This window comes from Molossus molossus, unplaced genomic scaffold (genome assembly GCF_014108415.1).
Source record: "Molossus molossus isolate mMolMol1 unplaced genomic scaffold, mMolMol1.p scaffold_m16_p_19, whole genome shotgun sequence".
NCBI lineage: Eukaryota > Metazoa > Chordata > Mammalia > Chiroptera > Molossidae > Molossus > Molossus molossus.
The window spans coordinates 39,243,553-39,271,524 of record NW_023425354.1 but is presented as its reverse complement, the minus strand read 5'-3'; the positions used below and the strand labels follow the sequence as shown (position 1 = coordinate 39,271,524).

General features: G+C 49.0%; 2 protein-coding genes across 3 annotated transcripts in view; one reads left to right on the top strand and one right to left on the bottom strand.

The window, feature by feature from the left end:
* Positions 1–637: 637 nt before the first annotated feature.
* Positions 638–12,412, top strand: PROCA1 (protein interacting with cyclin A1). 2 transcript variants are annotated; one of them, XM_036269619.1, is made up of 5 exons: positions 638–809; positions 8,207–8,293; positions 10,741–10,870; positions 11,142–11,276; positions 11,367–12,412. In XM_036269619.1, exons 1-5 carry the CDS (start codon positions 737–739, stop codon positions 12,028–12,030), a joined length of 1,089 nt encoding a protein of 362 aa, XP_036125512.1. In that variant the 5' UTR covers positions 638–736; the 3' UTR covers positions 12,031–12,412. The 2 variants fall into 2 exon arrangements, with proteins under 2 accessions (XP_036125512.1, XP_036125513.1); XM_036269620.1 differs by lacking the exon at positions 11,142–11,276.
* A 1,678-nt stretch (positions 12,413–14,090) lies between these two features.
* The window catches only part of SUPT6H (SPT6 homolog, histone chaperone and transcription elongation factor), a 35,328-nt gene continuing 21,446 nt past the window's right edge, over positions 14,091–27,972 (bottom strand). The window contains exons 20-37 of the mRNA XM_036269618.1: positions 27,199–27,275; positions 26,856–26,991; positions 26,460–26,597; positions 26,214–26,381; positions 25,191–25,318; positions 23,868–24,075; positions 23,199–23,346; positions 22,273–22,415; positions 21,268–21,408; positions 20,042–20,237; positions 19,390–19,628; positions 18,713–18,826; positions 18,416–18,540; positions 16,397–16,509; positions 16,061–16,138; positions 15,802–15,968; positions 15,175–15,362; positions 14,091–14,878 (exon numbers count right to left, since the gene is read on the bottom strand). Of these exons, the coding sequence (XP_036125511.1) occupies positions 14,689–14,878; positions 15,175–15,362; positions 15,802–15,968; positions 16,061–16,138; positions 16,397–16,509; positions 18,416–18,540; positions 18,713–18,826; positions 19,390–19,628; positions 20,042–20,237; positions 21,268–21,408; positions 22,273–22,415; positions 23,199–23,346; positions 23,868–24,075; positions 25,191–25,318; positions 26,214–26,381; positions 26,460–26,597; positions 26,856–26,991; positions 27,199–27,275 (2,697 nt within the window). The 3' untranslated portion in view covers positions 14,091–14,688. The remainder of the gene's footprint in view (positions 14,879–15,174; positions 15,363–15,801; positions 15,969–16,060; positions 16,139–16,396; positions 16,510–18,415; positions 18,541–18,712; positions 18,827–19,389; positions 19,629–20,041; positions 20,238–21,267; positions 21,409–22,272; positions 22,416–23,198; positions 23,347–23,867; positions 24,076–25,190; positions 25,319–26,213; positions 26,382–26,459; positions 26,598–26,855; positions 26,992–27,198; positions 27,276–27,972) is intronic.

Below are 27,972 nucleotides of genomic sequence, written 5' to 3'. Positions count from 1 at the left end.
GGGCTAGAAGGGAATACTGGTAAGGGGTTCTGAGGGTGAGCGCCACAGGGCGGCTGGAAAAGGACCGCAAGTTCTCATCTGAGGAGCCCGCGGGCAGAGAGGGAGCTAGTGTACCTGGCCCTTCGCCGGGGCAGAAAGATCCTCAGAAGAGCCGGGATGGTGGGCTGGAGGTTGAACGCTGTCCCTCCCTAAACCGGCGGGAGAGGTTCACGCGTAGATTGGGGGCGGGGCTAAGGGCCGCCGCAAGGTTCGGAAGGGATTGGGAGGGGCCAGGAGCAGGCCGAAGTGTGAGGTTGAGAGAATGGATGGGGCGGGGCTAAGAACGGGGCTAGGGGCGGGGCTAAAGTCTGGGGGTGGGGGGGATAGAGTTAAGAGCTGGGGGTAGATCTGGAGAGGAACTAGGGATGGGCCTGAGCGGCCGAGCTAAGGTTTAAGCCCGAGATAAAGGTGAGGTACTAAGGTTAAAGTAGAACAAAGAGGGAAGAGCCTTGAAGGCGCTGGGTGCCCCGGATGAAGAGCGCGGCTAAAGCTTAGACTTGGGCTGAGAAGACAGCGCAGCTCAGAACGGGGGCGGGAGGAGGTGGGTGGAGGGGTTGGTCAAGCATGAGGCGGAGTTGAGGGCTGGGCAGGGGAGAAGCTGAGATTGGGGTTTACAGTGGGCTCGGCCAAACTGAGGTTCAGGATTGGACTTCTGTGAGGAAGAGTCGTGTAGAGAGGAAGAACTGGGCTGAGAGCGATGTGGGTCAGGACGACAATGACGATTGAAAGGTGGATCAAGAAAAAGACTGAGGAAGATGAGAGCAGCAGTGGTAAGGAGGGGGCGGGGCCGAAGATTAGGGGAGGGCTTCGAGCTGCGGTCGCCGCACGAGGGCTGGCCTGAAGACCCGAGGAGGCTGTAGAACCGGTGAACCTGACAAGGGAGGCGGGGCCAAAGGCTGGGCTGGGGCGGAGTTAGAGCCTGGGGCGGGCTCACGTCGAGCCGCGGACCAATGATTGAGGACTGGGGTCCTGAGGCCCTGAAGAACCTCCGGGTTTGGTTGGAGTAGGGCTGTAACTCCTGTTTGTACTGCTGGCAGGCATCACATTGCAGCAGCTTGGGGCCCAGGCAGTCGCCCAATTAGTGCGGGGCCTGGCTGGAACCCATGATCCAGCGTCCACCCTGTCGCCGGGGCTTGGGCGGGCGGTTCTATTGACTCTGAGGGGAAGGAGTCTGGAGGTTCCTCGAGTGACATCACAATCGCCTACAGATGTGGGTGGGGCCAGGGCGGCATTTCCAAGGGAACCCGTGCACACTGCGCCTGCCTTGCTCCCTCCTCTTCCCTCCTTCCCTTCTTTGGGTTGTCCCTCCCTTCCTTTCTCCCTCTCACTTTCCTTCCCTCCCTCCCTCATTCATTTGTCCTGGTGTCCAACCTGGAACCCTACCGCCTGTGCTGCAAGGCCGGGGTAACTCCTCGGCCCGCAGGACTGGGAGGATTCTGTACAAATGAGCATTACCTGTGAGTTCTGAGTAGGTCCCTGCGCCTTAATTAATGTCCTACCGAGAGAGACCACAAACATCTTCCTTTCCAGCTACAGCCCTCCTCATTCATTACGAAGTCTCCCCGCCCCCGCCCCGCCCTCGTCGGAGCTCTCTCGTTCTGTCTGCGAAACTGGAAAGTAGACTGCTTTCCTCAGATTTGAGGAGAGTTACTAAATCCCACACCTTGGCAAACACTTATGATTGTCAAGGCTTTTAGGGACTTGGAGGAAGTTAGTGGACCCCGCATACAGACCTTTTTCATGGTGACTCTGGAGAGATCAAGGAAAGTGGATTCAGCCAAAGCAGAGTTTGAATCCTGACCCTGGCTCAGGGCCCTCTGGCTTAACCTTAGGTCCAGGCTGAATAAAAGAGGCTGTGGAAGTCAGGATTGGGTAAAACCAGAGGATGGGGAATTGGCTGTGTTAGAGTTAAGCAGGTGTAGGACAGGTTTTGGATAAGAATCCCAAATAAATGGCTGAAAGACCACAGAATATGAAGCCAGGAAGACTGGATTTGAATCCTACTCTACCATCTATTAATTTGTGTCTTTGGACAACTTACTTATTCTGAGTCTTTGTGTCCCCATCCATAGAATGGGCTGTGGTGAGCATCTACACTCAAAGGCATATTTTATTTTTTTTTAAAGAAAAATTGGGTTTATTTACAGAAAAGGGGGTGTGTGGTGGAGATCTCCGAAGGGAAGGGCTACACATCACTGAGCCATGGGGTACTGGGTCTCAAAGGCATTTTTTTTTTTTTCTTTTGGTACGTGCCCCAGCAGGAACCAAACCCTGGACTCTCTGGTCCCCAGGCCAATGCTCCAACCGCTGAGCCAAACTGGCCAGGGCCCAAAGGCATATTTTAAAAGCTCAGCACAGTGCTTAACACTGTGAAGATGCTCATTCTGGGTCAATTCTCTTTCCTCAGAAAAGTTTCCAAGTTTGAACCCTGAGCAGAATCTCCACTGCCATAGCTTCTTTGTGGCTCTTTTTTTTTTTTTTTTTTATCCTCACCCGAGGATATTTTTCCATTTTTTGTACAGATAGAGTGGGAGGGAGAGAGAGGAAGGGAGAGAGAGAGAGAAACATCGATGTGAAGGGACACATCGAGTGGCTGCCACCCGCACGACCAACCAGGGCCGGGGACAAACTGCAACCGGAGTACATGCCCTTAGCGGGAACCGAACCCGGGTCTCTCCGGACCGCAGGCCAACGCTCTAACCGCTGAGCCAAACTGGCCAGGGCTTCTTTGTGGCTCTTTTCTACTCTAGTCATGTATTTATTCAATCAACCAACATTTATTGAGTACTTTTTTCTTTTAACCCTCACCCGAGGATATGTTTATTGATATTTTTTTAGAGAGAGAGGAAGGAAGAGAGAGAGAAATATCAATGTGAGAGAGAAACATTAATCGGTTGCCTCCCATACATGTTCCGACCCGGGATCCAACCTGACCCTTTTTGGTGTATGGGATGATACTCCAACCAAATGAGCCACCCAGCTGGGCCTCTTTTATTTTATTATTATTATTATTATTCTCAACCGAGGACATTTTCCATTTTTTGTTCAGGTAGAGTGGGAGGGAGAGAGAGGCAGAGACAGAGAGAGAGAGAAACATCAACGTGAAAGGGACACATCGAGTGGCTGCCACCCACAGGACCAACCAGGGCCGGGGACAAACTGCAACCGAGGTATATGCCCCTAGCAGGAACTGAATCCGGGTCTCTCTGGACCGCAGGCCGACGCTCTAACCGCTGAGCAAAATGAGGGCAGCTGGGGCTCTTTAAAAAAAAATACTTTTGCCCTGGCTGGTTTGGCTCAGCAGTTAGAGTATCAATACATGGACCAAAGAGTCACAGGTTCGATTCCTGTCAAGAGCACATACATTGGTTGCAGTTTGGTCCCTGGCCCTGGTCGGAGTCATGTGGGAGGCAACCAATCAATGTGTTTCTCTCACATTGATGTTTCTCTCTCTCCTAGGGTGAGGATTTAAAAAATAATATTTTTTATTTATTGAGAGAGGAAGGGAGAAAGAGAGAATATCGATTTGTTGTTCCACTTATATATGCATTCATTGGTTGACTCTTTTTTTTCATTCTCACTCAAGGACATTTTTGCATTTATCTTTAGATAGAGCTGGAGAGAGAGAGGGTGGAAGAGAGAGCGAGAAACATCGATGTGAGAGAGATACATCGAGTGGTTGCCACCCACACGACCCCAACCAGGGCCTGGGACAAACTGCAACCGAGGTACGTGCCCTTAGTGGGAACCAAACCCGGGCCTCTCTGGACTGCAGGCCGACGCTCTAACCGCTGAGCATAACCGGCCAGGGTGGTTGACTTATTTTTTTAATCCTCACCTGAGGACATTTTTCTATTTTTTATTCAGATAGAGTGGGAGGGAGAGAGAGTGAGAGAAACATCGACATGAAAGGGACACATGGAGTGGTTGCCACCCGCATGACCAACCAGTGCCGGGAACAAACTGCAACCGAGGTACGCGCCCTTAGTGGGAACCGAACCTCGGTCTCTCTGGACTGCAGGCTCTAACTGCTGAGCCAAACCGGCCACGGCAGTTGACTCTTTTTAAAAAAAATATTTTTTTTGCCCGGTTGGTCTGGCTCAGTGGTTGAGCATCGACCCATGCACCAAGAGGTCGCCAGTTCAATTCCTGGTCAGGGCACATGCCCAAGTTGTGGGCCTGCAGGACGCGGCCAATTGATGTTCTCTCTCATCAATGTTTCTCTCTCTCTCTCTCACTGTTCCCCTCTCTCTAAAATCAAAGAAAATATTTAAAAAAATATTTTTATTGATTTTTAGAGAAAGAGGGAGAGAAAGATAGAAACATCGAGAGAAACATCGATCGACTGCCTCCTGCCGATCAAGCCTGCAACCTGGGTATGTGCCCTGACCATGAATCGAACCAGTGACCTCTTGGTCCATGGGTCGATGCTCAACCACTGAGCCATACTGGCTGGCCATCATTGTATGTGCCCTGACTGGGGATGGAACCCAGAACCTTGGCATATCAGGATGATGCTCTAACTGAGCTACCTGGCCATGGCTTACAGAGTACTTTCCATGACCAAGGATCTGCAGAAACAGAAATAGATGAAATAGGGGTCTTATTCTCGAGTTACTATAAATATATGAGGTACCCTGGCAGGGTAAAGGGGCATAAGACATCTGTGACCAATTCTACTTGGATAGCATTGTTCTTTCCAAGATGAGCAGGTATTTCTGGGTAGTGGGAAGCAGGGGGTAAGAAATGGAGAAGGAGAATGGATGAGTGGGAGGAACTGACAACTGAGAAAAGAACCAGGGCCCTGGTCCTGGAGTTACGTCATGATAAGGACATCACCTTGAAGGCAGTAAAATGATATTTAAGAGGAATGTGGTAGACCAGTTGGCATTCTAGAAATCTCAGTTTGGCCCTGGCCAGTTTGGCTCAGTGGTTGGAGCGTCGGCCTGTGGACCAGAGAGTCTCGGGTTTGGTTCCCGCTAGGGGCACGTACAAAAAAAAAAGAAAAAAAAAAAAAGAAAGAAAACTCAGTTTGGCTGTATTGTGAGGACTGGATGAGGGTAATGAGACAGGAGGCAGGAGGTCAGCCAGGAGGTTACTGCAGTTGTCTTGGTCTGAGATAATGAGGGTGTGAACCAAGGCAGAGGCAAATGTGGGCGCAGATAGGCACAGACCTGATCATAAAGTTGGTGTAGAAGTGAGGGAAAGGATGACCCCTACGTTTCTAGCTCTGCTGTCTGTTATTCTCTGACCTGGAAGATACAAGAGGGGGTAATTCATGGAGGGTAGGGAGAAGATTGTAGGTTCATGTGGGACATGTTGGTCTAAGACATTTGGGAACATCCATAGCATATTGGCTATGTGCTCAGGAAAGCAGTCTGGATTGGAGACCCACCCAGAATTATGTCATTTTATTGATGGATCCTGAAACCATGGAGGTGGATGACATTGTCCAAGACAAGCTTACAAAGTATTCTGAGGAGACCAAAAACAGAACCCTGGTTATCATCAACTTAAGGTGTACAGCAGGAGTTAGGAAAGAAATGAAGAGCTAGTCAGAGAAGGAAGAGAGGGATGAGAGAGATCTTCATGGAAGCCAAAGGAACAGAGCATACAGAAGAAAAAGATTGATTGGTTAACACAGTCAAGTGAGATAAAATGAAAAGAAGTCCACTGGGTTTGGCTTTTGGGAACTTGTTGATAGCCTCTGCCTGGGCTAATCTGACAGAGGGGCAGGATGGCTGCCATGTGTAAGTGGCTGAAATAGAGACAGAGGTGAAGATTCTGAGCTCACTGAGGCAGGGACTATGCCTCCTTCACTAGTGTCTAGTGAAGCTATCCAATATGTCTGTTAGATGAGTGAATAAACTTGGATTGAAAAGGAAGAGGGGTGGGATATGCAGTGGTAGAGGGAGAAACAGCCTTCACAGAGTGCTTTGTTTAAAGGTGTTCAGCCCTGGCCGGTTTGGCTCAGCGGTTAGAGCGTCGGCCTGCGGTCCCGAGAGACCCGGGTTCGGTTCCCGCTAAGGGCATGTACCTCGGTTGCAGTTCGTCCCCGGCCCTGGCTGGTCGTGCGGGTGGCAGCCACTCGATGTGTCCCTTTCACATCGATGTTTCTCTCTCTTCCTCTCTCCCCCTCCCACTCTACCTGAACAAAAAATAGAAAAATGTCCCCAGGTGAGGATAAAAAATAAATAAATAAATAAAGGTGTTCATGGCCAGTTTGGCTCAGCGGTTAGAGCATCGGCCCGCGGACCGGAGAGTCCCGGGTTCGGTTCCCGCTAAGGGCACTTACCTCAGTTGCAGTTTGTCCCCGGCCCCGGTTGGGGTCATGTGGGTGGCAACTACTCGATGTGTCTCTCTCACGTTGATGTTTCTCTCTCTCCCTCCCACTCTGTCTGAAGATAAATGAAAAAAAAAAAAAAAAGTCCTTGGGTGAGGATTAAAAAAATAAATAAATAAAGGTGTTCATAGCCCGTAGGGAAAAAACAAACCATTAAAGGAGAAGGTGAAAATTCTGGTGGGGACCTAGAGTTCAGGTGTTTTGGGCAGAAGGAAAGAGGGACACTTCCTAGGTTGGAGGAGAGTTGATGAGCTTGGGAGCAGTCACAGATAAGGCTGGTAAAATGATCTGCTGTGAGGAACAGTAGCAGGGTAGGAGTTTCCAGGGAAGTGCTTGAAGTTTCATTCAAACAATCAATCAATTCTGAGTACTTACTGTGTGGCGGAAAACAGAAGGAGCTGACCAAGGAACTGTAGAAAGATGACCAAGTGCCACTGAAGGCCCAGCTGAAGTCCCCAAGCAATCAGCTTCCCTTCCTTAAGCAGACCAATGCCCCAAAGGACAAAGCTAATTGTGGGAAGAAAAGGAAAGTGCAGACTCTTCCCTGTGGTTGTTGATGTAGCCACTGTACCAGTTAGAGTTCTCCTGGGGGACAACTTCTGACCCAGCTCCACACACCCTGTGACAATTCCTGGAACTATCCCCTCCTTGCCTAGACTGATCACTCCTATTATTTCTCCAGATTCAGCTCCTCTTATGCACTTCCAAGACTTTCCTAATCTCACCCTACACCCCCACCATCTCAGTAGGTGTCCTTGTTCTCTGTTTCCACCATTTCCCTCCCTATCAGTGTCTGCATCACACCACTGCACTGTCATGAACCTTTCCACATACCTCCCGCTTCTCTCCTCAAACCCTTTCCCACCCCCTTGAAAGCAGGGACTGGTTGCTTTTATTATTTTTTATAGTATTAAGTTTGTATTTTATTTTATTTTTTTATCCTCACTTGAGGACATTTTTCCATTTTTTGTTCAGATGGAGTGGGAGGGACAGAGAGAAGAGAGAGAGAAACATCAACTTGAAAGGGACACATTGAGTGGTTGCCACCCACACGACCCATCCAGGGCCGGGGACAAACTGCAACCGAGGTATGTGCCCTTACCGGGAACTGAACCCAGGTCTCTCTGGACCGCAGGCCAACACACTTAACCGCTGAGCCAAACCGGCCAGGGCTATATTTTATTTTTAAGTCCTCACCCAAGGATATTCTTCCATTTGTTTTCTGACAGAACGGGAGGGAGAGACAGAAACATCAATGTGAGAGAGACACATCAACTGGTTGCCTCCTGTGTTACCCGACCAGGGCCGGGAACTGAACCACAACCCAGGTAGGTGCCCTTGACCAGAATCTAATGCAGGACTCTTTGGTCCGAAGACCAACACTCTAACCTCAGAGCCAAACCGGTCAGGGCACTTTTTTTTTTAATCCTCACCTGAGGATATCTTTTTCCCATTAATCTTCAGATAGAGTGGGAAGGAGGGAGGGAGGGAGAGAGGGAGAGAAGGAGGGAAAGAGAGAGGGAGAGAGAGAAACATCAATGGTAGAGACACTTCCACTGGTTGCCTCCTGCATGACCCAACCAGGGCCTGGACAAACCACAACTAAGGTACATGCCCTTGGCAGCTACCTCAATCCACAGGGTGCCTAGTAGGGACTGGCCTTCTTTCCATGGCAGACTGTGAGCCAAACCGGCCAGGGCACTTCTTTTAAATCTCTGCATCTTGGATGCAGATGGGGCCTGACACCTAGGGTGTCTCAGAAAAGGTTTGATGAATGAATGGCATGGGAGGGGGTTTGGCTGCCACCACTCTGTATTCTCTCAGACATAAACAGGTTACCCGGCTGGGAAAGAGGACATCTGCTGACTGGTGTGGCGTCTAGCACTGATGCATCTACCTTCTCCTCTGAAGGTGCGTCCAGGGGAATCTCTGGCCCAGGGGTCCCCACCACCCCTAACTTGGGATAGCTGACCCCTGGTGGTAGGCAGGATGGAGGGAAATGTTTGGTCCTGAAGGGGTTACCCTGCCACCCCACCTCCATCCCAATCCCTAATCATGCCAGAGAAGGTCCCTTTCTGGAGACCACAATCACCCCTTTTATGGTGCACAAATATCTTTGACATATGAACTGAGTCCTCCCAACAACCCTGCAAAATAGGTATTACCACCATCCCCATTTTGTGGACAAGAAAATGAAGGCTCAGAGAAGTAAAGTAACTGGCCTTTAGTCACCCGGCTAGTGACAGAGCCAACACTTGGACTCAGGCCTATCTGACTTCAAATTTGGGACATGTTACTATGCTGCCCTCTGCCCCAATTCAGCAGTGCTGAAGAAAGCTGAGGAAGTGGTGGTGTTCCAAAGTCCTGCCTCACATTCTTTTTTTTTAAATCCTCACCCGAGGACATTTTCCCATTTTTTGTTCAGATAGAGTGGGAGGGAGAGAGAGGAAGAGAGAGAGAGAGAAACATTAACGTGAAAAGGACACCCGCACAACCAACCAGGGCCGGGGACAAACTGCAACCGAGATACACACCCTTAGCGGGAACCAAACCCAGGTCTCTCTGGACCGCAGGCCGACGCTCTAACTGCTGAGCCAAACTGGCCAAGGCAACATTTTTTTTTTTTTAAGACTGACTTTTTTTTTTCTTTATTGATTTTTAGAGAAAGGAAGGGAGAGGGAGAGAGAAATAGAAACATCGATGAGAGAGAACATCGATTGGCTGCCTCCTGCATGCCCCTCACTGGGGATTTGGCCCACAACCTGGGCATTTGCCCTGACCAGGAATTGAACTGGCGACCTCTTGGGGCATGGGTCAATGCTCAATCACTGAGCCACACAGGCCAGTCCTGCCTCACATTCTTATGAAGAAAGAGCATGAGAGGAGAGGAAGGAGAACGGGAGGCCACCAAATGGGTCAAGGGTAGATGGGGGACCTGGGGCCCTCACAGCCTGGTCAGGGGAAGGGAAGGGAGGAGGAATGTGGAGTAAGGCTCAAACCAAGCTACTGTCTACTCATCTCTCAAGAACTTTAAGGCCAATTGGACTCACACACCCCCTGCCTGGGTTATATGAGGTCTTCCCAGTTCCACATCTTATAGGGACAGGATAAAGGGCCTGGTTGGAGGGCTAGCCAGCCATGGCACCCCATGCCAGACTGTCATGGAAGTCACTGGTGCTCACCCACTTCTTTCTCCCAAGGTGGGTGGAGCCAGAGTCCAGGGGACACCTGCAGGAAGGTACCTCGTCCTCTCTGCCCTGATATGTATGAGATTCTGGGCACATGGAGTTACTTTGTGTGCTTACCTTTTAGAGGGTGGCTGGAGGGGAGACCCATTGGTAGACTGGAGCCTTAGGCAGGATCAGAGATGAGACAGTGCAGGTAGAGGCTGGGAGACTCCAGTGTGTGTCCAGGACTTGCATTCAGTTGAATAAAAGAGGGGGGAACCTTTCTCCAGGGCTTTCCAATCCCAGATTCTCACCCCAGCAGCTTCTCCCCCATGCCCTGGGAAAAGGGGCATGGCATTTGTGCTGCCTACAAGGGGAAGGGTTCAGGCTGGAGTGGGTTGTGCAAGTGGTTCCAAGACCTGGGGACAGGATGGAGGGGGGAGTGGAGATTTGAGAGGGGGGATTAAAGAGCTGGGAAAAAAATCAAGAGTGAGCCTGGGAAAGGGGAGAGAGAGAGGAGAAGTGTCTGAAGAGAGAAGGGGCTTGGAGAAGAGAGGGAAAAGGGAAGAACCAGAACCAGAAGCCAAGGAGCATGTGTGGCAGGGTAGACTGTAGCTCCCCTCCAGGCTTGGGGTTGGAATGGCTTCAGAGGATGTGAGGGGTCGGATGAAGTCCTCCTGGGCCTGAGCAGGGCAGGCACAGGAACTGAGGATGCTGTTGTTGCTGGATGTAATTGCTGGGGACGCGGAAGTGACACTCCATAGTCTGCGATGGCAAGAAGGCCGGTCCCTACTAGGCACCCTGTGGAGTGAGGTAGCTGACAACTCCCAGCAGCTGGGTGAGAGACCAGTAGGAGTCAGTGGAGAGCCCCAGGAGGATAGCCCCCCACAGAAGGCAGGGGAGGGGAAGAGGCAGATGTCACAGGACAGCAAGGGGGATTTGGTGAGGACCTTAGTGAGATTTTCCTGGGAGTCTATAGGGGGCAGGAAGATTCATGCAGTGAATTGGGGAAAGCAGAGTGCTGAGTCCTTAGGTTACTACTGGGATGAATTACTACTATGAAGTAGAAACAGCTTGGGGGCTGTGGTGGCAGGTGAATTTGGGGATGCCTATTGACCGAGCTGTGGGAGGGGAGACCTACAGATGTGTTGCTGCTGCCACCCCTGTATGACCCAGACTCCTACCCCTTAGGTGAATTCAAGGACAGGTGCTGCTGGAAACATAAGCAGTGCACTGGGCATATCATCCACCCTTTCACATCTGACTGCGCTCACCACAACCTGCACCTGCACTCTCTCAGCCACTGTGACTGTGATTCCAGGTAAGGACCCTCCTCCTTGGGAGAGCCACAGCTCAGGAGACTCCTTGGCAGAGCCAGGTCCAAACTTTCACTGCGTGAGGTTCCCTCCTTTAGCCCTGACCAGGTGCTGCAAACCTGGCTCTGCTCCAAGAGCAATGGGGAGGAGGTCTTTTGCTGGCCTGGGCTGAGCCTGGAGTTACTACTGGGAAAGCCCATTGTCCTTCAGGCTTCTGGCTCTGGGCCCCTGGGGAGTCCTGGAGGTGTGGGAGCCAGGCTGAGTTCCATGTGGCAGGGTGAAGGACTTCTCAGAGAACACAAATAGCAGCAGCTCCCAAGATATGGGCTCAACCTGTTTCAACATCATCCAGACGCCTTGCTTTGCGCTCATCCCAGAGGAGGAATGTGTGGAGCGGTTCTGGTATGGCTGGTGAGTGCTGGCAGGCTGATGGGGGTACTATTGGGATATTGGCCTTCACTCTCTGTCAACCTTCTCTTTCCCTGTCCTTCTCCCTCCCAGGTGCAAAAGCTACAGGCCTGTCTCTGTGGCAGTGATCCACCATCCCATCCACCACGAATGTGGAGCAGATGACCTAAATGAAGAAGAGGAAGAGGAGGAAGAAAGCAAGCCTCCTATCCCGACCCAGGTGGGGCCTACCACCACCACACCCGACAAAGGCATAGGAGTGGGCACGATCACAGGTACCCCAGACTCGGCAGCTCCCATTACCATCTGGCGCTCTGAGAGTCCCACAGGGAAGTCCCAGGGCACCAAAGTTATCAAAAAGGTCAAGAAGAAAAAGGAAAAAGAGAAAGAGAAAGAGGAGGAGATAGATGAGAAGGCAAAGTTGAAGAAAAAAATCAAGAAGGGCAAGTTGACTAAAAAGAAAAGCCCAGTTAAATCAGAATCTTCACCTCCAGACTTGATCAGATCAATAAGCCCAAGGGACTTGGCCAGGATGTCAGAGTCCAGCCCAGACAGCCGGGAAGAGCTAGAGAGTGAGGACAGCTACAGTGACCCCAGGCAAGAGGAGCCCTCCAGCGAGGATATTGTGGAGACTTCATCGCCCAGAAAGAAAGAGAAGAACATGGTCCAGACCAAGAAACCTGGAGCAAAGCCCTCTCCAATCAAGAAGATCAACAAGAGAAAATCTCCCCCAGTATCAAACCCCAATCTCAGTTGAGGCCAGGGCAACCAGGGTGAAGAATAAATGCCATCAAGCCTGTTGCTCATCCCCTGCTGCTGTTCTCTCTCCCTCCAACTTGGCTACTTCTGGGGGGAGGGGGTGGGTTCTGGGCATAGCTGGAGCAGAGGGTCTAGGGGGCTGCAGGGGTTTCTAAAGGGCAGTCCACCTTTCAGGAGGAAGTGCGTAGGAAGGTAGGTAGGAAAGCAGGGTAGGGGCACTGTAACAGCCTGTTTCTCTATGACATCCTAGGCCCAGGGCAGAAGCACACATCTGGGTGGGGTGGGAAGGAGGCATCCCATCTACTGGGAGACTGGTTTGTGTTAAACCCATTCCGGGACAGGCGGGACTGTCTGTGGTGATATTCCTAATAAACTGAACCTTTAACCTCTGCCACTGTGCCTGGCCTTTCCCTCCTTAAAGTGTCCCTGGAGGGGCTGGTAGCACCAATGGGAACATAATCTTACCAGCTATGTGGTCCTGCTCCTACTAGGCCCTTTTAGACCTTTTATTTTGTTGTTGTTAATCCTTACCCAAGGATATCTGTTCCACTGATTTTAGAGAGAGTGGAAGGGGGGGCAGGAGAAACATCAATGTGAGAGAGACACAATGTGAAAGTCACACATGCCCTGATGAGGGCCGGGGATCCAACCTGCAACCCAAGTATATGCCCTTGACCAGGAATTGAACCTGTGACCCTTCAGTGCTTGGGCCAACGCTCCAACCACTAACCATCTGGCCAGGGCATAGACCTTTTGTGCTAAAGGGAACTGAACTGAGTTCCCCACAGAAGGCCAGCCCCTCCCCCTCTTCCTCCAACTCTTGACAATAAACAGCCAGAGATTTTGAATGCAGAAAAGCAAGGAAAAGAGCTCACCAAGTTTGGGAAGTAGTGGCCTTTTTTTACTTCTTTGCTGAGCCTTAAGCAGAGAGAAGAGAGTAGAAAAGCCTCACATTCCCAGCCCCAACTCACAGAGCTATGAGACAAAACCCTTGCAAAGAAACAGAATAAAAGTGGCAGTGGGGCTGGGGGAAAGGACCAGGGCCTGGGGACTGGCCTGTCCTGCAGTAGCCCAGTTCCCTTTCCCAGGGCCAGTATATGTGTGCAGCAGGTGAGTGTGGGGCCCACCCTGGGTCACATACTTGACTGGTGTAGAAGTACTGTCAGAGACTAAGGCCCAGCTGGCAAAAAAGTAAGAGAGAGAGGGGCAGGGGCTCAAGTTGAGAAACCCAGATTTACTTGTGGCCTTTCTCAAATGTGCCAAAGAAGTCCATAGATGCTCCTTGACTTACAATGGGTTTACATTCTGATAAACCCACTGTAAGTTGGAAATAGCGTTAGGTCGAAAATGCATTTAACACACCTGAACACCACAACTTAGCCCAATCTACTTTAAATGTGTTCAAAACACTTACATTAACCTACTGTTGGGCAAAAGCATCTAACACGATGAACACACTGTTGTCTATTGTTTACCCTGGTGGCTGCCTGCCTGGGAATTGCGGCTCGCTGCTGCTGCCCAGCCTCATGAGTACCCTACTGCGTATCACTGGCCCAGGAAAAGAGCAAAATTCAAAATTCAAAATTTGAAGTACAGTTTCCACTGAATGTGTATAGTTTTTTCGCGTTACTGTAAAGTCAAAAAAATCTTAAGTTGAACCATCATTAAATTGGGGTCCATCTGTAGTAGGTACAGTGAATGGCTCTGTGTGAGTGGAAATAATAGCAGCTAACATTTACTGACGCCTTATGAGGTCCCAGGCATTGGGCCAAGCCCTTCACACTATCTGTCCCCCCAGATGCCCTGATGAGGTAGATATCACTATCCCATTTACAGAGAAGCTGGCTGAGATAATAGGAGTGCGCTCAAGGTCACAGGGCTGGGAAGTGGAACAGGAATGCCACACCAGGCAATCTGGTATATTAACGGCCTGCTTTTCTGAGTCACTGCCCCTCTAATGGCCTGGAAGAGGGAGTCAGGGAGTCCTCGGAGCTCCAAACACTGAAAGCCATCCCTCAAGAGCCAGAGAGGGAGAGAGAGGCTTTGCCAAGTGCTCTGTAGAAACACTGTTTATTCAAATGACAGGCAGGAAGCAGCAATGGCAGCAGGTGGGTGAGGGTAGCCAGGAGGGGGCTGGGCAGATTAGCACTGCAACCCTATGTCCCCTGCAATCCTGCTTTGATAGCCACCCAAGTTGTTGGCATCCAGGTCAGAAATACTTCCCCTCTTCTCCCTCCTGCCCCAAACTGAATAAATAGCATCTGTCTCCCCACAAGAGCTGTGGGAGACTCATGTGCTGAGCTTGCTGCCCGGTCACAGCCCAGAGTCAGATAAGGGCAGAAGCTCAAAATGGCTTGTAGGGGAGTAGAATACAAAACTGTTCCACTCATTTTCATCTTCCTCTTCTTCCTCCCTGCCACACTCCCTTCCCAGCCTGGTCCCAGGAGAGGTGGTAGGTGAGGGCCTGGAATGGGAGAATTGTCGCCTAGCGTACACTGAGCTCAAGTTCGCAAGGCCATCGGACCTGTCACCCATCCAGGCTGACCACCAAAGAGAACGTCAAATCACGCCACTTTATGGACAGAAAAGGAGGGGCAGGGAATGAGGCAGGCCTCTCCCAGCCTCAGAGGTAACCAGAGTCCCAGGAGCAGGCCCCCTACCGATCCATCTCGTCCAAGAGCGGGGTGGCATCGCCAGCAATAGACATGGGGGTGCTTTCGATCATAGGGCTGGGGGACGGCCGAGGTGTCAGCCGCTGCTGCTTCTGTTTCCGCCGCTCCGCCTCCTTCTCCTGAAGCCACTGCTCTGCCATCTTCCCCCAGTCGATGGCTGCATGGCTGTTGGACCTGGGTGAGAGAAGGGGCCTTTCAGATTGGAACTCTCCAGAGGTTCACTAGAAGGAAGCCTTCGTATCTGTCACTGGTGAACATCCACCCTTGCAGAAATGGACCCCATACCTATGGGCAGTAGCTGTGGCCAACTGCCACACTGCCTCCTCTTCTGTCATCTCCCAGAAAACAGTCCTGATGGGAACATCACCTGGGTCATGGCTCACAGAAGACCCAGAGCATCTGCCTATGCTAAGCCCCTTGCCCTCTTGACAGCACCTGCCCCTACTCCATGCCACCATCCATATACTTACTTTGGCTGCTGCTGCCGTTGCCGAGAGCTGGAGGAGGGCTGGGGCTGGGGCTGGGCAGACTGTGGGGTGGTGCTGGCCTGTAGTTGGTGGTACTGTGGGGTGGTGATGGGCTGGCTTGGGGTCGTGTAGGAGTAGCTGGGAGTCATTAGTGGTGTGGCCACTGGCTGCTGGGCTGGAGTTGGGAATACCTGGAGAAGGATGAACAGTTAAATGGGGAAGGATTTGGAGCATATTTAGCCTTCCTATGAATTTCTAGAAAGCTGGAAATTTGGGTTCAGCACAGGCCTTCCCAGCTGATCCTTTCCTGAGCAGCAGAGGTAGGCCAATGGGATGGGACCAGGCACAACAATAGGGCCTCTGGGTCCTGACCACTTGAAGTTTCTAGTGGCTTGAGGGTTCCAAAGATCCCAAAGAACTCTGTAGAAAGGTCAGACCTTCTTTTATTCCCTTTCCCCTCAAATGGGCCCGAGGAAAAAGAATATCTGTTGGAGACAGTTCCTAAGGCTCACCTGTGCATGTACAGGTGGGCATTGCCAGTGGCCAGTCTATGGACACGGGTTGGAAAAGGATGACTATTCCCTTTCACTCTCCCCTCCCTCCACAGAGTTTTCTCTCCAAGCCACGTACGTGGTAAGCGCTGCTGCCCCCTCCACTGCCGCCATAGCCATACTGGCTGGAGGCCCACTGGGCTGGGGTTGCATTAGGGTTCTGTCCTTGGCCAGTCACGGCAGCAATGGCACTGAACATCTGTGAGGTCATGTTCTGGGGCAGGGCATTCACGGCCCGTGTCAGATCTGTAAGCACAAAAAGGTGGAAGGTGGCACATTAGAGATGAAAATCCTAGCTTTATCCCTCTGGGCCACAGTCCTAGGTGTGAGCTCCTTACCTGCAAGGTTGATGTTAGCTGGGGTAGCATTGATAGAAGCAGGTGTTCGAGTCCTGCTGCTGCTACTGGGGGTGATTCCTACAGGAAAGAGCCAGAATCAGTTATGTTTCTCGTTTCATAATTTAGGGAACTGAAGAAGGTACTGAGAAAAAATGATGCCACATAGGCAAAATGGATGGAGGAACTTCCTGACGCTGGGAGACTGGAGTAGGAGTAAGAGCTGCAATGACAGACTGTACCTCACCCCCTCCCATGGATGGCTAGTTAGTGATTACCTTGATGCAGAGCCTTGGTGTCCCTCCAGCCACAGCCCAGAAGTCAGAGAGTGCAACTCACCTGGTACAGGATCCTGGTAATGATCCTTAAACCATCTGAACAGTCCATTCACAGTTGGGAAGATCTGGCCCCGGTACCGGAATCCTTCTGGAGTCACCGTTACATACTCTATCCTGGGATTTTGGAAGGAAACACGCATCAGATACCACTTGGGGCCAGCCATGAGAAAGCGGCCAGAACAGATCTCCACTGTGGGAAGTAGCCACACTGGGTGCTAGGGGAAAGAAGAGATGAAAGAGCCAGTCCCTGACCCGACCCTGGGGAGGGGAGGTGTGCCCAGCAGAGTACAGTCAAGGCCCCTGGAGTCAGGAGTCGGCAGCCCCTGGTGTGCTATGTACAAGTTGCCAGAGGAAGACTCACTGGGGGTTGGGCCACCATCCTGGGCTGCAGTATGATGGCAGCACCCTGCAGGTAAGGGTGAAACCTAGGCCACAGAGTGTCAGGGTTGAAAGGGGTCTCCCAGGGCAGCAAAACACAACTCCCCATGAACCGGAATCTGGAAGCGCTTCTGCAAGGTGGTTAGTCTGCCTTTATTTAACACTCTGCACATCAGAGTGTGGGCTCTGGGTTCATACCCAGTTCTAGTTCCAGTTTTGGCTCTGTACCTCATCACTTATATGACTATCTGCAGTGACTAAACACAGATCTCAGCTCATCTATAAAAGGAGGATAAGAGCACTTAAACCTGTAGGGTGGGAGTGAAGAATAAATGAGACAGTGAATGTAAAGCACTCACCACACCTAAAATCAAGTTGTGTTTAATAAAGAAAGCTATCGCCCTGGCCAGTTTGGCTCAGCGGTTAGAGCGTCGGCCTACAGTCCTGAGAGACCCGGGTTCGGTTCCCGCTAAGGGCGCGTACCTTGGTTGCAGTTTGTCCCCGGCCCTGGTCGGTTGTGTGGGTGGCAGCCACTCGATGTGTTCCTTTCACATCGATGTTTCTCTCTCTCTCTCTCTCTCTGTTCCTCTCTCCCTCCCACTCTACCTGAACAAAAAATGGAAAAAATGTCCTCAGGTGAGGATAAAAAAAAAAAAGAAAGAAAGAAAGCTATCAACAGACAATGCCAAGTATGACAAAGTTCTCATTTATATTAAGCTGAAACCTGCTTCCTAAATCTTTTATTCAAGAGTTCCTTCGGCAACAGAAGGATTCTGTGCCCCTTTCCACAAGAAGCTATCACGTCGCCTCTGCTCCTGGTTGAAAGTCCTGTTTGCTCAACTGTTCCTCACGGGACAGTTTCCAAGCCCTGGCTATGAAACTTTGGAAGCAAGATGGTGAGTCAGAAAAAGCTTCTCAGAAATGAACACAATATTCCAGATGTGCCCAAGACAATGCAGGGTCCAGGGTCTAGAGCTTCTTGTTATCTGGCCACCGAGTCCCTTCCCAACACTGCCTACCTATGCTGTACATCCCGTGTAGGAATAGGGATCTGAGCAGAAATGCACAGGCCTTAGCTAAGGGCCAAAGGGAGGATGGGGCTGTAGAGAAGGCTTGTATGGTTATCGGTCTAGGTAACAAACACAAATAAAGGAGGTCTAAGTAAAATGGACTTTGTCCGATTCAGCGTAAGCACTGGAGGGCCCCAGATAAAAAAATACCTAGGAAGGCCAGCCTGTTAGTCACACAGAAAGGAAGCTGAGTGGGTCAATGGTAGGAAGAAGAGATGCTCTCCTGAGTGAAGCAGACAGTGAAAAGGAGAGACCAGTGTGCTGGCCCCCATCTTTGCCAGTCAGGTGGATAGAGTATCTGATGGTTTTCATCACTCCTTGGGAAGGGGAGAAGAGGCGAAGGGAACTCCTTTTCACAGGGTTGAGAAAAGCATCTTTCTTTTTTGGATCTTTGCCTTTTGCCTCTAAATCATCCTCTTACCCCACCTCCAACCTCCACCTCTATTCTAAACAGATAAAAGGAGAAAGGCAGTTAGGCAGAACCAGAGAGAGGACTGCTCCCGGGCCTCTAACTCCCCTGCTAGCCTGTCTGTGGACCCCAGTGGCAGCACCTTCTCAGCACCAGTGCTCACCTGGGTTTACCCCGGGGCTGGTATCCCAGGAGGAACTTGCCGGGCAGTTCCTTGCAGGCACAGATGAAATAAGGAATGAAGGTGGGCTTCTCCTTCTTAGTTTTGATGAGCAGCTCCTCTAATTTCTGGGGGTAGAATGAGGGGGAGAGGTTGGGATAGCAGCATGCTTGGTAGACAGTGTCCGGCACATACATGATGTACACCTCCTTCACCAGCTGAGGGGCCCCTACACTGAAGGGGAATCATACATCCTTAAGTGACTACGCGGTATCATCCCTCAAGGGGCCCTGGGCTCACCTTACGGTCCCCACCGCTGCAGTCCTGATAATACTTGTGGTTCAGAAGGTCCCGGGCAAAGGATGCCATGGGCTGAACATAGCGGGCAACAATCTCATCCAAGTCTTCAAATTCCTGAAGGAAAATAAAGGCCCCATTTAGCATACCCAGAGCTGAGACTCCTGGGCTTTCATCAAATCTACTCAGAATAAAACTCATGAGAGGGGCTGGACTCCCCAGCCCTGCTGTAGCCTCGCTCCATTGCAAAGCCCCTTTAATTTATCCATCTGTTTGAGTTGTGCCTAAACTTAAAGCTTACAAAGCATAAAATCACTTAAATCATAACTTTGATCCTCCCCTGGTGCTTGGGAACAATAGGGAACATAACATTTCACTCCACTGAAAACAGGACAGAGAAACTTGACATGTGCGTGTGCACCTACATGTGTATTTCCTCCTCTTCTTCCACTGGCTCTCTTTAGGTAGTTTATTTTAAAATACGGAGAACAGGGAAGGAGAGGCAAATATACAAAATTGCCATCAAATGACTCATTTCACAACCAACCTCCTATTTGGTGTTCTGAATAGCTAAAATACATGTAATGTATACAAGTTACCAATGTCAGGTGAAGTGGCCAGAAATGGCTTGTTTCTGAAACAAACGTGGGGATAGAAAGTGAGCAGGGGCTAGCTCTTACCTCACTGTTGATCCACAGGGTGGCTCCCAGGCTGAAGGCATTTTCCTTGCCCTCTTCCCGCACGTCCACATGCTGGTAGATGCCATCACTGACCTTCCAGGTCACCGTCAGGTGATTTTCACCCTTGCTGCTTGGTCGGATGATCACATCACCCTGGTCCATGGTCTCCATCATCTTTTCTGCTTGCTTGAAATTTATATTATGGAAGGATGGGTGTGCAATCACTCGCTTGATGTATGCTGAAGAGAGCAGGAAAGAAGTACAGATCAGGTGACAGAACTGGGGACCAACAGCAGTGTGACAAAACAATGGCTTAATTTCTGACCCACTACTGAATTCTGAGACTCTTTCACTTTCTCTAGGCCTGGATTCTCTGATGTGAAAGATGTGTTCACTGGTTCCTAGGGTGCTGACAGAATAAAGCTTTAAGAATCACAATGCATTAGCAAAGAAAATGTGACCCAAGAAGACCCTGGTTTCTGGCCCTGCCAATGACTTCCTTTTGATGCCTCTGGACCTCAGCACCTTAAAGCTGAGCACTCACACCCCCTGGGAGGCTGAGCAAGGGAAACCACCATTAGCACGTGCATCCTGCACAAGGAGAGCTGCCAAGACGTGGGTGCAAAGGCATGGTGTGGTAAGGCACACTCACTGGTCCTCTGCTGTTTCCGCTTCATGTCCTCCTCCTGCTTGTGGTCTGCTGCTTCAGCATCGAAGTCATAGTAGGTGTCTTTGGGCAGTTTCCACTCGTTGTTCCTGTCCATGAGGTCTGAGGTTCGGCAGGTCAGGTCAGCGCTAAACTTCTCAATGTCAATCTTCATAATGCGGCAGTGAACAGTCATTCCCACCTAGATCCACAGAACATTTGAGCTGGAAGGGACAAAGATGATCTAGCCCAATGCCCTATTTTATATCTGAGTAAACCAAAGTCTAGGCAGAAAGATGAACGGACTTGCCCAAAGCCAGCCACCTATGAATGGCAGATGAGATCAGGGTTGAGTCTGGTCTGCGGACTACAGACTGTGCCTTGTAGATGCCTCCTACTCCAGGCAGGAAAACCACCTGCAGTCTACTGGGACTTATCCTGTCACTGGCACTATTCCCTTCTCCCATAAAGTTGCCTAGTTACTGCTCCTAGGAGGTAATTAAAGCCTCACTGCCCTTTTTCAAGGAGAATGAAAATAATACCTGTTTTTTGTACTTTACCCTTGACCTGAGTGAGCCCATCTGTCTAAACAGTGGTTAAAGCTGGTCACTTTGCACAGCTCCCTTTTGAAAATCCCCCTAGGTTCATTTATTAGGAACAAAGAGTCTTTGCCCAGCCTTTCTAAGTCTACAGTTTTCAGCCTCACAACACTTAGAATCAGAGGATTTGGCACAGCTGGGGCCAGTCATGTTATAAACTGAGAAATCCTGGAAAAGGCACTTGAATTTCTCTGAGAAGAGAAGGTACTATTTCCTTCCCCATCAGGTGGTGAGATTAGAGACAAAATATGTAAATGTCAAGTGCTGGTACCTAGTGAGTATATACATAATTAATGGCAGGAAAATACTAGAACAAAAAGAAACTTGGCCTTTGTGTTTCCCACCATTTACTGCAGGGCCCTGCTTCCTGCCCCCCTGGACTAAACCACAGCTTCCCACACAAGAAGAGAGAGCCCTCTCCCAATTTGATGAAATTTCACAGTACAGTGAACAAAAGCATTCAGATGCTTCTTGCCCTGGCTTCTTTCAACTAGTTATAAATCCCCCTGAACCTCCCTCCCCACCAGCAGCCACTGGGAACAGAGCCTAACTTCTGGTGGGGACAGCCCAATGTTCATGAGAGTCCAATTTAGGCAGCTGAAAACTGATGCCTTAGCCTAGTCATTCATCTACCTTCACTCGCTCCTCTGGCCGCTTTACCACTTTGTCACTGAGGAATTTGGTGGGGATGAAACCGGTTACTCCATTGTCTAGCCGTGTTTTGACACCGATGGCCTGGCCTGGACATGAACCGCTGTCAAAGTGGTTCCAGACCTAAAGAGGGCATTAGGAAAGAAGCTTGATCATTTAAGATTCTGGAGATGACACACTGAGAAAAGAGTTGCCATGGGTGTCATAATTTATTTTACCACTGACACCTGATATTGTGGTTTGACAACAATGACTTAGCCACCTACCAACATAAAATGTGAACATTCCCAATGCTCTTGAACTCATAACTCATGTTTGAAACCACTGACTATCAAATCAATCTTTTATGTTAATCTAACCTATACGTTCTTCCAACTGAAATGAAGGCCCCTCCCTCCCATTTTGTTCTGACCCAGTGGGCATAAGAAACATCAATGTCAGACTCCACAGAACTCATTTCAGTGAACCAGTTGCCCCTTGGCTTTCTATATACTCTGGACAAATCACACCAGCTTCTTTTATTGGGGAAAGTGGGAAATTGTCTTTTACAATCTGCCTAATATTTGAAAGACCCAGAAAAAGCTTTCAGGGTGGCTTTTATGAGGCAGATAATGTCTAGAAGAATGTGGAAATAATTAAAATGCTTAGAGAAAAACTGAAGGGAGCCTACAGATACCTTCTAACAAACATAGGGACACTGTGCCTAGCCTGCAGGTAAGAAATGCACATCCCCATATCTCTAATCTGGTTGAGCTAGATGCCCAGAGAATGGGAAACAAGGATTAAGGGCTGAGCCAGAGCACACAGATCTTTTCTGACTAGCATATGGAGGGACTTCACGTTAGACCTGTATGTGTAGTCCTCTTCCTTCTTTGTGTATTCATCTGGTAAAGTATTATCTAAATACCCCTTTCCTACTCCTTTCAAGGGCACTGAGACTATTCACTCAAAGAAATTCAGTGACTATGGTAATAGTGCAGCACATACCTCGCTTAGTTCAGGGAAATTGTCCTGCTGACAGAAGGGGCACTGCCATAGCCCTGTCTCATCGTTTCGGATTGCCTGGTCATAGCTCTCACCCTGTGGACGCCTGTGGGCAATGCCAGTGACATTGCAGATGATGAGCTTTCCTGGAGGAAGGGGCAAGAACATGGAAGAGAAGGAGAACAGGGAGCACAGGTTGAGAGAACTGGAGAGGCAACTTCCCACTAACCTCTTAGGGACAGAACATCTGTCTTATAGTATCTGCACTGATTTCCCTTGCATCTTTAAGAAGGGAGATCTTCCCTTGATGATACAGGAAAATGAAGCTTATAAAAGCAAAATAATGAAGATTCCACAGCAGGTTAAAAACATAATTTGAGCCCGGCTGGTATGGCTCAGTGGTTGAGGGTTGGCCCATGCACCAAGAGGTCACCGGTTCAATTCCTGGTCAGGGCACATGCCCAGGTTGTGGGCCCAATCCCCAGTGGGGGGCACGCAGGAGGAAGCCAGTCAATGTTCTCTCTCATTGATGTCTCTCTCTCTCTCTCCCTTCCATTCTCTCTAAAATCAATAAAGAAAAATTATTTAAAATCGCCACCACAACAAAAAAAAACACATAATTTGACCTTGAATTCAGCTTTGCCTTCCAGTCCAGGGCTAATCTATCTATTTATTTATTTATTTATTTATTTATTTTTGGTACATGCCCCTAGCGGGAATCGAACCAGGGACTCTCTGGTCTGCAGGCCAATGCTCCAATTGCTGAGCCAAACCGGCCAGGGCCTCTATAATCTTTTTAAAAGCTCCCCTGGTACTGTAAAAACCTGCCTTACTCTGTTGTAATCATTGCTTGGTTTAAAGGTATACAGTAAGCACATCCTCCCCACCCCTACATAGCTTCTCCACCTAAAAACAGGTCCAGAATTTACCAATGTAGAAGGTCTCTGGTGTTTCTTTGGTTAACATATTGAAGATTTCCTCTGTGTTGGGAGAGCGGTAGGCTGTCCGGAGGTCCTTATACCGACAGCTCAGCTCTGCCCGGATGTCGTACAGGGTGATGTGTTTATCACCATATCCCTGGGGAAGAAGCCCATCAAGAAGAGCCTCGCAACTGCTCCCCAACCTGAGGCCTGAGCCCTTCTTTCAATAAAAGGAGTAGGCCAGGTATTCCTGTCAGGGCTTCCCTTTTCTCCCCCCCCCCCCACCCTGAGATTAACTAAAGAAGGTTTTCAAACATTTTCTTACCCATGGAACACTGGTCTATAATAAAAGGATTTCACAGAACCCCAATGTGTAAAACAGAAAAATGTGAAGCTGCACTGTTGGAAAAGAGGAGGAGAACCTAGGAGGAAATTCTACTACTGAGCCTCAGCAAAGCTCCCTCCCACTCCCAACAGTGAGTGTAATGCTTGGCTCCTTAACAAGCAGACTGAAAACTTCTTTGAGAAACCCAGTACAGCACAGGGAGGGAGAAGAGAAAATCAAGTCTCTCACACTAATAGAATTGGGGGTTTTTCTGGAGACTTGCTACCTAAGTCCCCTCCCTATTAAGCCAGTTGGGATGGTTATTATGCCAGGCTTTCTACACTGCCACCCACCTGCCTCTCCAGTTCTTCTGCAAAGGCATCCAGGTCCAGATCCTTGAGACGCTCTGGGTTTTCCAAGATCTCTTCAAGGGCTCCTGCAGGATTGGCATCTTCAGCTGATTCATCATATTCCAGAGCATCCACTGCCATCTTCCTGGCCCACTCATAGGTCTCAGGATGGACTCGAGAACCATCAAGGACTTCAATATATGAGTCAGTGCTGAAGGAAAGGCAAAAAAGGGGAAGGATATATAACGGGAAGCTTCTAATAACAGTCCAAATGTCCACCAATGGGGAACTGGTTAAATAAATTAGGGTACCTCCATACAATGGAATACCACACAGCCATCAAAAAGAATGAGGTAGATCTATGTGTGCTGACATGGAAAAATGGCCATGATATATCAATACGTGAAAAATGCACTGCAAAACACTATGAACCATATGATACCATCTTTATAGTAAATGGGTAGTTAGTAAATGCATAGCAAAAATAAAATTTAGAAAAGTTGCAGTATACATCAAATTGTTATAGTAGTTATCTCTGGGGGGTGGGATTATGGGGGACTTCCACTTTCTGCATAACATTTCTATATGTTGAATTTTATATAATGAACTTATATATAAATCTTTTAATGAGATAAAGCAAGGGGGAAAAGACCTTTGAGAATTTGCTGACAGCTATTTTCCCCCATAAAGCCTTCCCAGGCTGGTCTTGCCCGTGCACTCACATGGACCTATGTTATTCGTGGAGTGTTACAGCAAAGCTGGGTGGAAAATGAAGTTTTAGAACTTGAGCCTATTTCCCCACTGATTTCCATTACTGAATGAGGAGCTATGTGCCCGTGGAAAAGATCCTCCAAAGACTGAGTTGATAACTTCTGGAGAGGAAGAGGTCAATAGTGAAGTCCAAAGTCCAAGTGAATAGAACTTTCTCTCAATAACATCATCTCAAAACATACTGAATCTCTTTCCCCCGTCCTTACTTCCTCGTACCCCCACACTCCTTTTCCACTGCCCCTCCTATTCCCACCCTTATAAGCCACGACACACCATAGTAACAACAAATTTGTGTTTAAGGAATGAAATCATTTTCCATCCTTAATTTATAAACTAAATTGGTTCTTATGTTTCTCTCACAAAAAAGCTTCACATAATTGAACCGATCTTTTCCATAGGTCAGAGGCTCTTGATTGAATAAAGATTCCTCACCTTAATTTTAAAACATTTCCTAATTTAAATAGCTTGGTGGCCCTGTGGCAGCCCTAATCCCCTGAAGCCCCAAAACAAAGCCCAAGGGAATTCTTCCTGGTTTATCCAGGCAGAGGGCATCACCTGTCCCCCAGCGAGGCTGTGTCGATCTTGAGGAAGCCAGCACAATTCATGAAGACTTTGGGACCCATGTGGCACATGGTAACCAGCTGGGTCCGGCTCTCGAGCCTGGTGTTGTTCTGCTTCAGGATCTAGGGGAGAGGCCTGGAGTGAGCCAGAGCAGTGGGCAGGCCCCACCTCCCAGCCTGCTGTCAGGTTTCTGGGAAACCCTCCATGATGGGAACTCTATCCCTACACCCCACTATCTAAATGAGAACTCTACCATGCTGTCTGCTACTAAAAAAATATTTATTTTCTTTTATTTTGAAAGAACGTTTATTAAAGCTGGAGACAGTAAACCAAGAACAGGCTTAGGATAGAAAAAAACAACAGGAGACAGCCCAGGCAGGGCTGCTTTGGTTCACTGGAATGTCAGAGAAAAGGGAACCGATTCAGGGGTTATCCTGAGACAAGATGCCCACTGTTCCCCTGGTTGTAAGTCACGTGGAGACCCTTAGAGTTTGGGAGATGCATGCCTGAGAGAGAAGAAAGGTGTGGGCATGTTCCTGGGAGAGTGCGCTAAAATATTATTTTAATAAATTATGTTATACCTACCAAAAGCAATACATATATATAAGTAACATATGGCTTAAAAGTTAATGGTAAAACATATACTCAAGTACCCATCACTCACCTTAAAAAAAGTATATTACCAATACTTGTGAATCTCCCTGAATGTCCCCCTTTCTGATTGAAATCCTTTTTCTTCCCATTGGGAAAACCCTCAGTATCCTGAGGCTTGTGTCTAGTACTCTCTCACCTTCTTCCATCTGTTTTCAACCACGGCTTATGGCTGTCTTTTCTATGAGCCACTATAATAAAGTAGCGAAGAGCACAGCTGTGGCCACCTGGACTGAAATCTCTCACTCTCACTAGCTGGATGACTCTGGACAAGTCCCTTTATCCCTCTGAACTTGATCTTCCTGTCAAATTATACTGGCGTAGTATAAAGGCTCAAGGGTATCTTCTGATTCAACCCACTCCTACCTTCAGAAGATGGGTCCCTTTTCGAGGTCCCAGGCCACACACATACTGGATTAAGGCCTGGCTGTAAGGGTGGGCAATGGCACGGTTGACATCGACCCCAACCTCATTGACTCGGTTGATAAATTCACAGTACAAGGCGTTGAGCAGCTCCTCTTTCACCACATGCTCCTGTCGACATACAGCAGGCAGGGGTAAGGTTATTGTGCAATTCTGTCCACCTAGGCCTGCCTGTCAAATCCTACTCACCTGCAAAGGGTGAAACTTGAGACACAGGATGTCTTCATCAGAGCTGCAAACCTGGGCAAATTCAATCAGAGGGTCCTGGATGCGCCGGGCCAGGGAGACAGCTTGTCTCAGCACTGGAGGGTAATCCCGGAACTCTGCCTAGAGTCAAAATACAGGTCAGCAGGGCCACAAAGTCCCCACAGCTCCAGAAAATCCAAACCATTCTGGCTTTATGTTCTCCTCTCCTCTAGAACTGTTTTTCCCAGTTTTCCCGATTTAATCTCTGGGGTTCCTAGTCTGAACGAGGACTGACAAAATGGAAAGCCTTTCCATGGGTAACCTTTGTTTTCCCATTAAATTTCCCTGAGATTGATAGCTCTTGTCTGTGAAGTCCCAAGAGCAGGGCTCCAGCATTACCTCAGATTTCTTGCTGTTCATATAGAGAATGGCCAGCTCGTTGTCAACCAGCTCCACTCCAATAGAGGAAAGTTGCTGGCCCTGGTCCAGCTCATGCACAATGCGCTTCACATCTTCAATCAACATCTGGGCATCCCTGGAGAGATGAGGGGTATTGATCAGGGCGAATGCTGCACAATTTCTCATGAATGTACAGTCTTATGGCTGGGATAAAGGGTAGGTGGTGTGGGGGAGAAGAGAGCTTTGAAAGGACACCCCCTTGGGATAGACACATGCCAGGTTCAACAATAAAAGATGAGTGACTTTAAACCAGGCCTGGCCCAATCCTCTGGTGCCCTCCTACCTGTTCTCTCCTGCAACTGTCACCACATGAGGCTTTTTATTCAGAAGAAATTTCTTCAGGGTTTCAATGTCTTGAGCCTGAATTCAAAGAAAATTGGAGTTGAATGGCTCTGAAGAAGCTCAAGACCTTATAAGACCACAGAATAATGATATATCGCACACTAATTGGAATACAAAACAAGAGGACTATAGGATCTCTGGTTGGAATATTATACATCTATTAATATTTCCTGAAGTTATTACACTCTGGCTTACACTTGGGTTCTGGTTTACTAAAAATACTTGGCTCTGTCTTAACATAAACCACGCTTGGCAGTCAGGACTATTCTGACCTCCACTTCAAGATTTTTCTTTCTTTTTAAAAATTGTTTTTTAAAAATAGGCACTGTCAATAAAATTGAAAGATACCATTAGGTTAAAAAAAAATCAGCAGCACACACATGAGACGAATTCAAATTTTTTTTCCTTAGAAAAACAGGCACTGAAAGACTAAAGCAAGGGAAAGGTTGGCCTAATGCCTCAGTGGCTTTCAGCTCCTGGAACAGGCTGACCCAGATGCTGTAGGAACAGAGGAAGTAAGGGCAGCTCCCAAGCACACAAGGCTTAGGAACTGGCCTTAAGCCAGAAGTAAATTCTGCACCAGAACTTGAGTGCCATCTACTGCCAAGAAAGTGTGACTTGTCCCAGAACTTGAGGGGTAAGCAAGCAGGTCAGAGATAATCAGGGATGTTGCTTAGACCATAAACACTTATCCTCACTGAATTATAATTTGTAC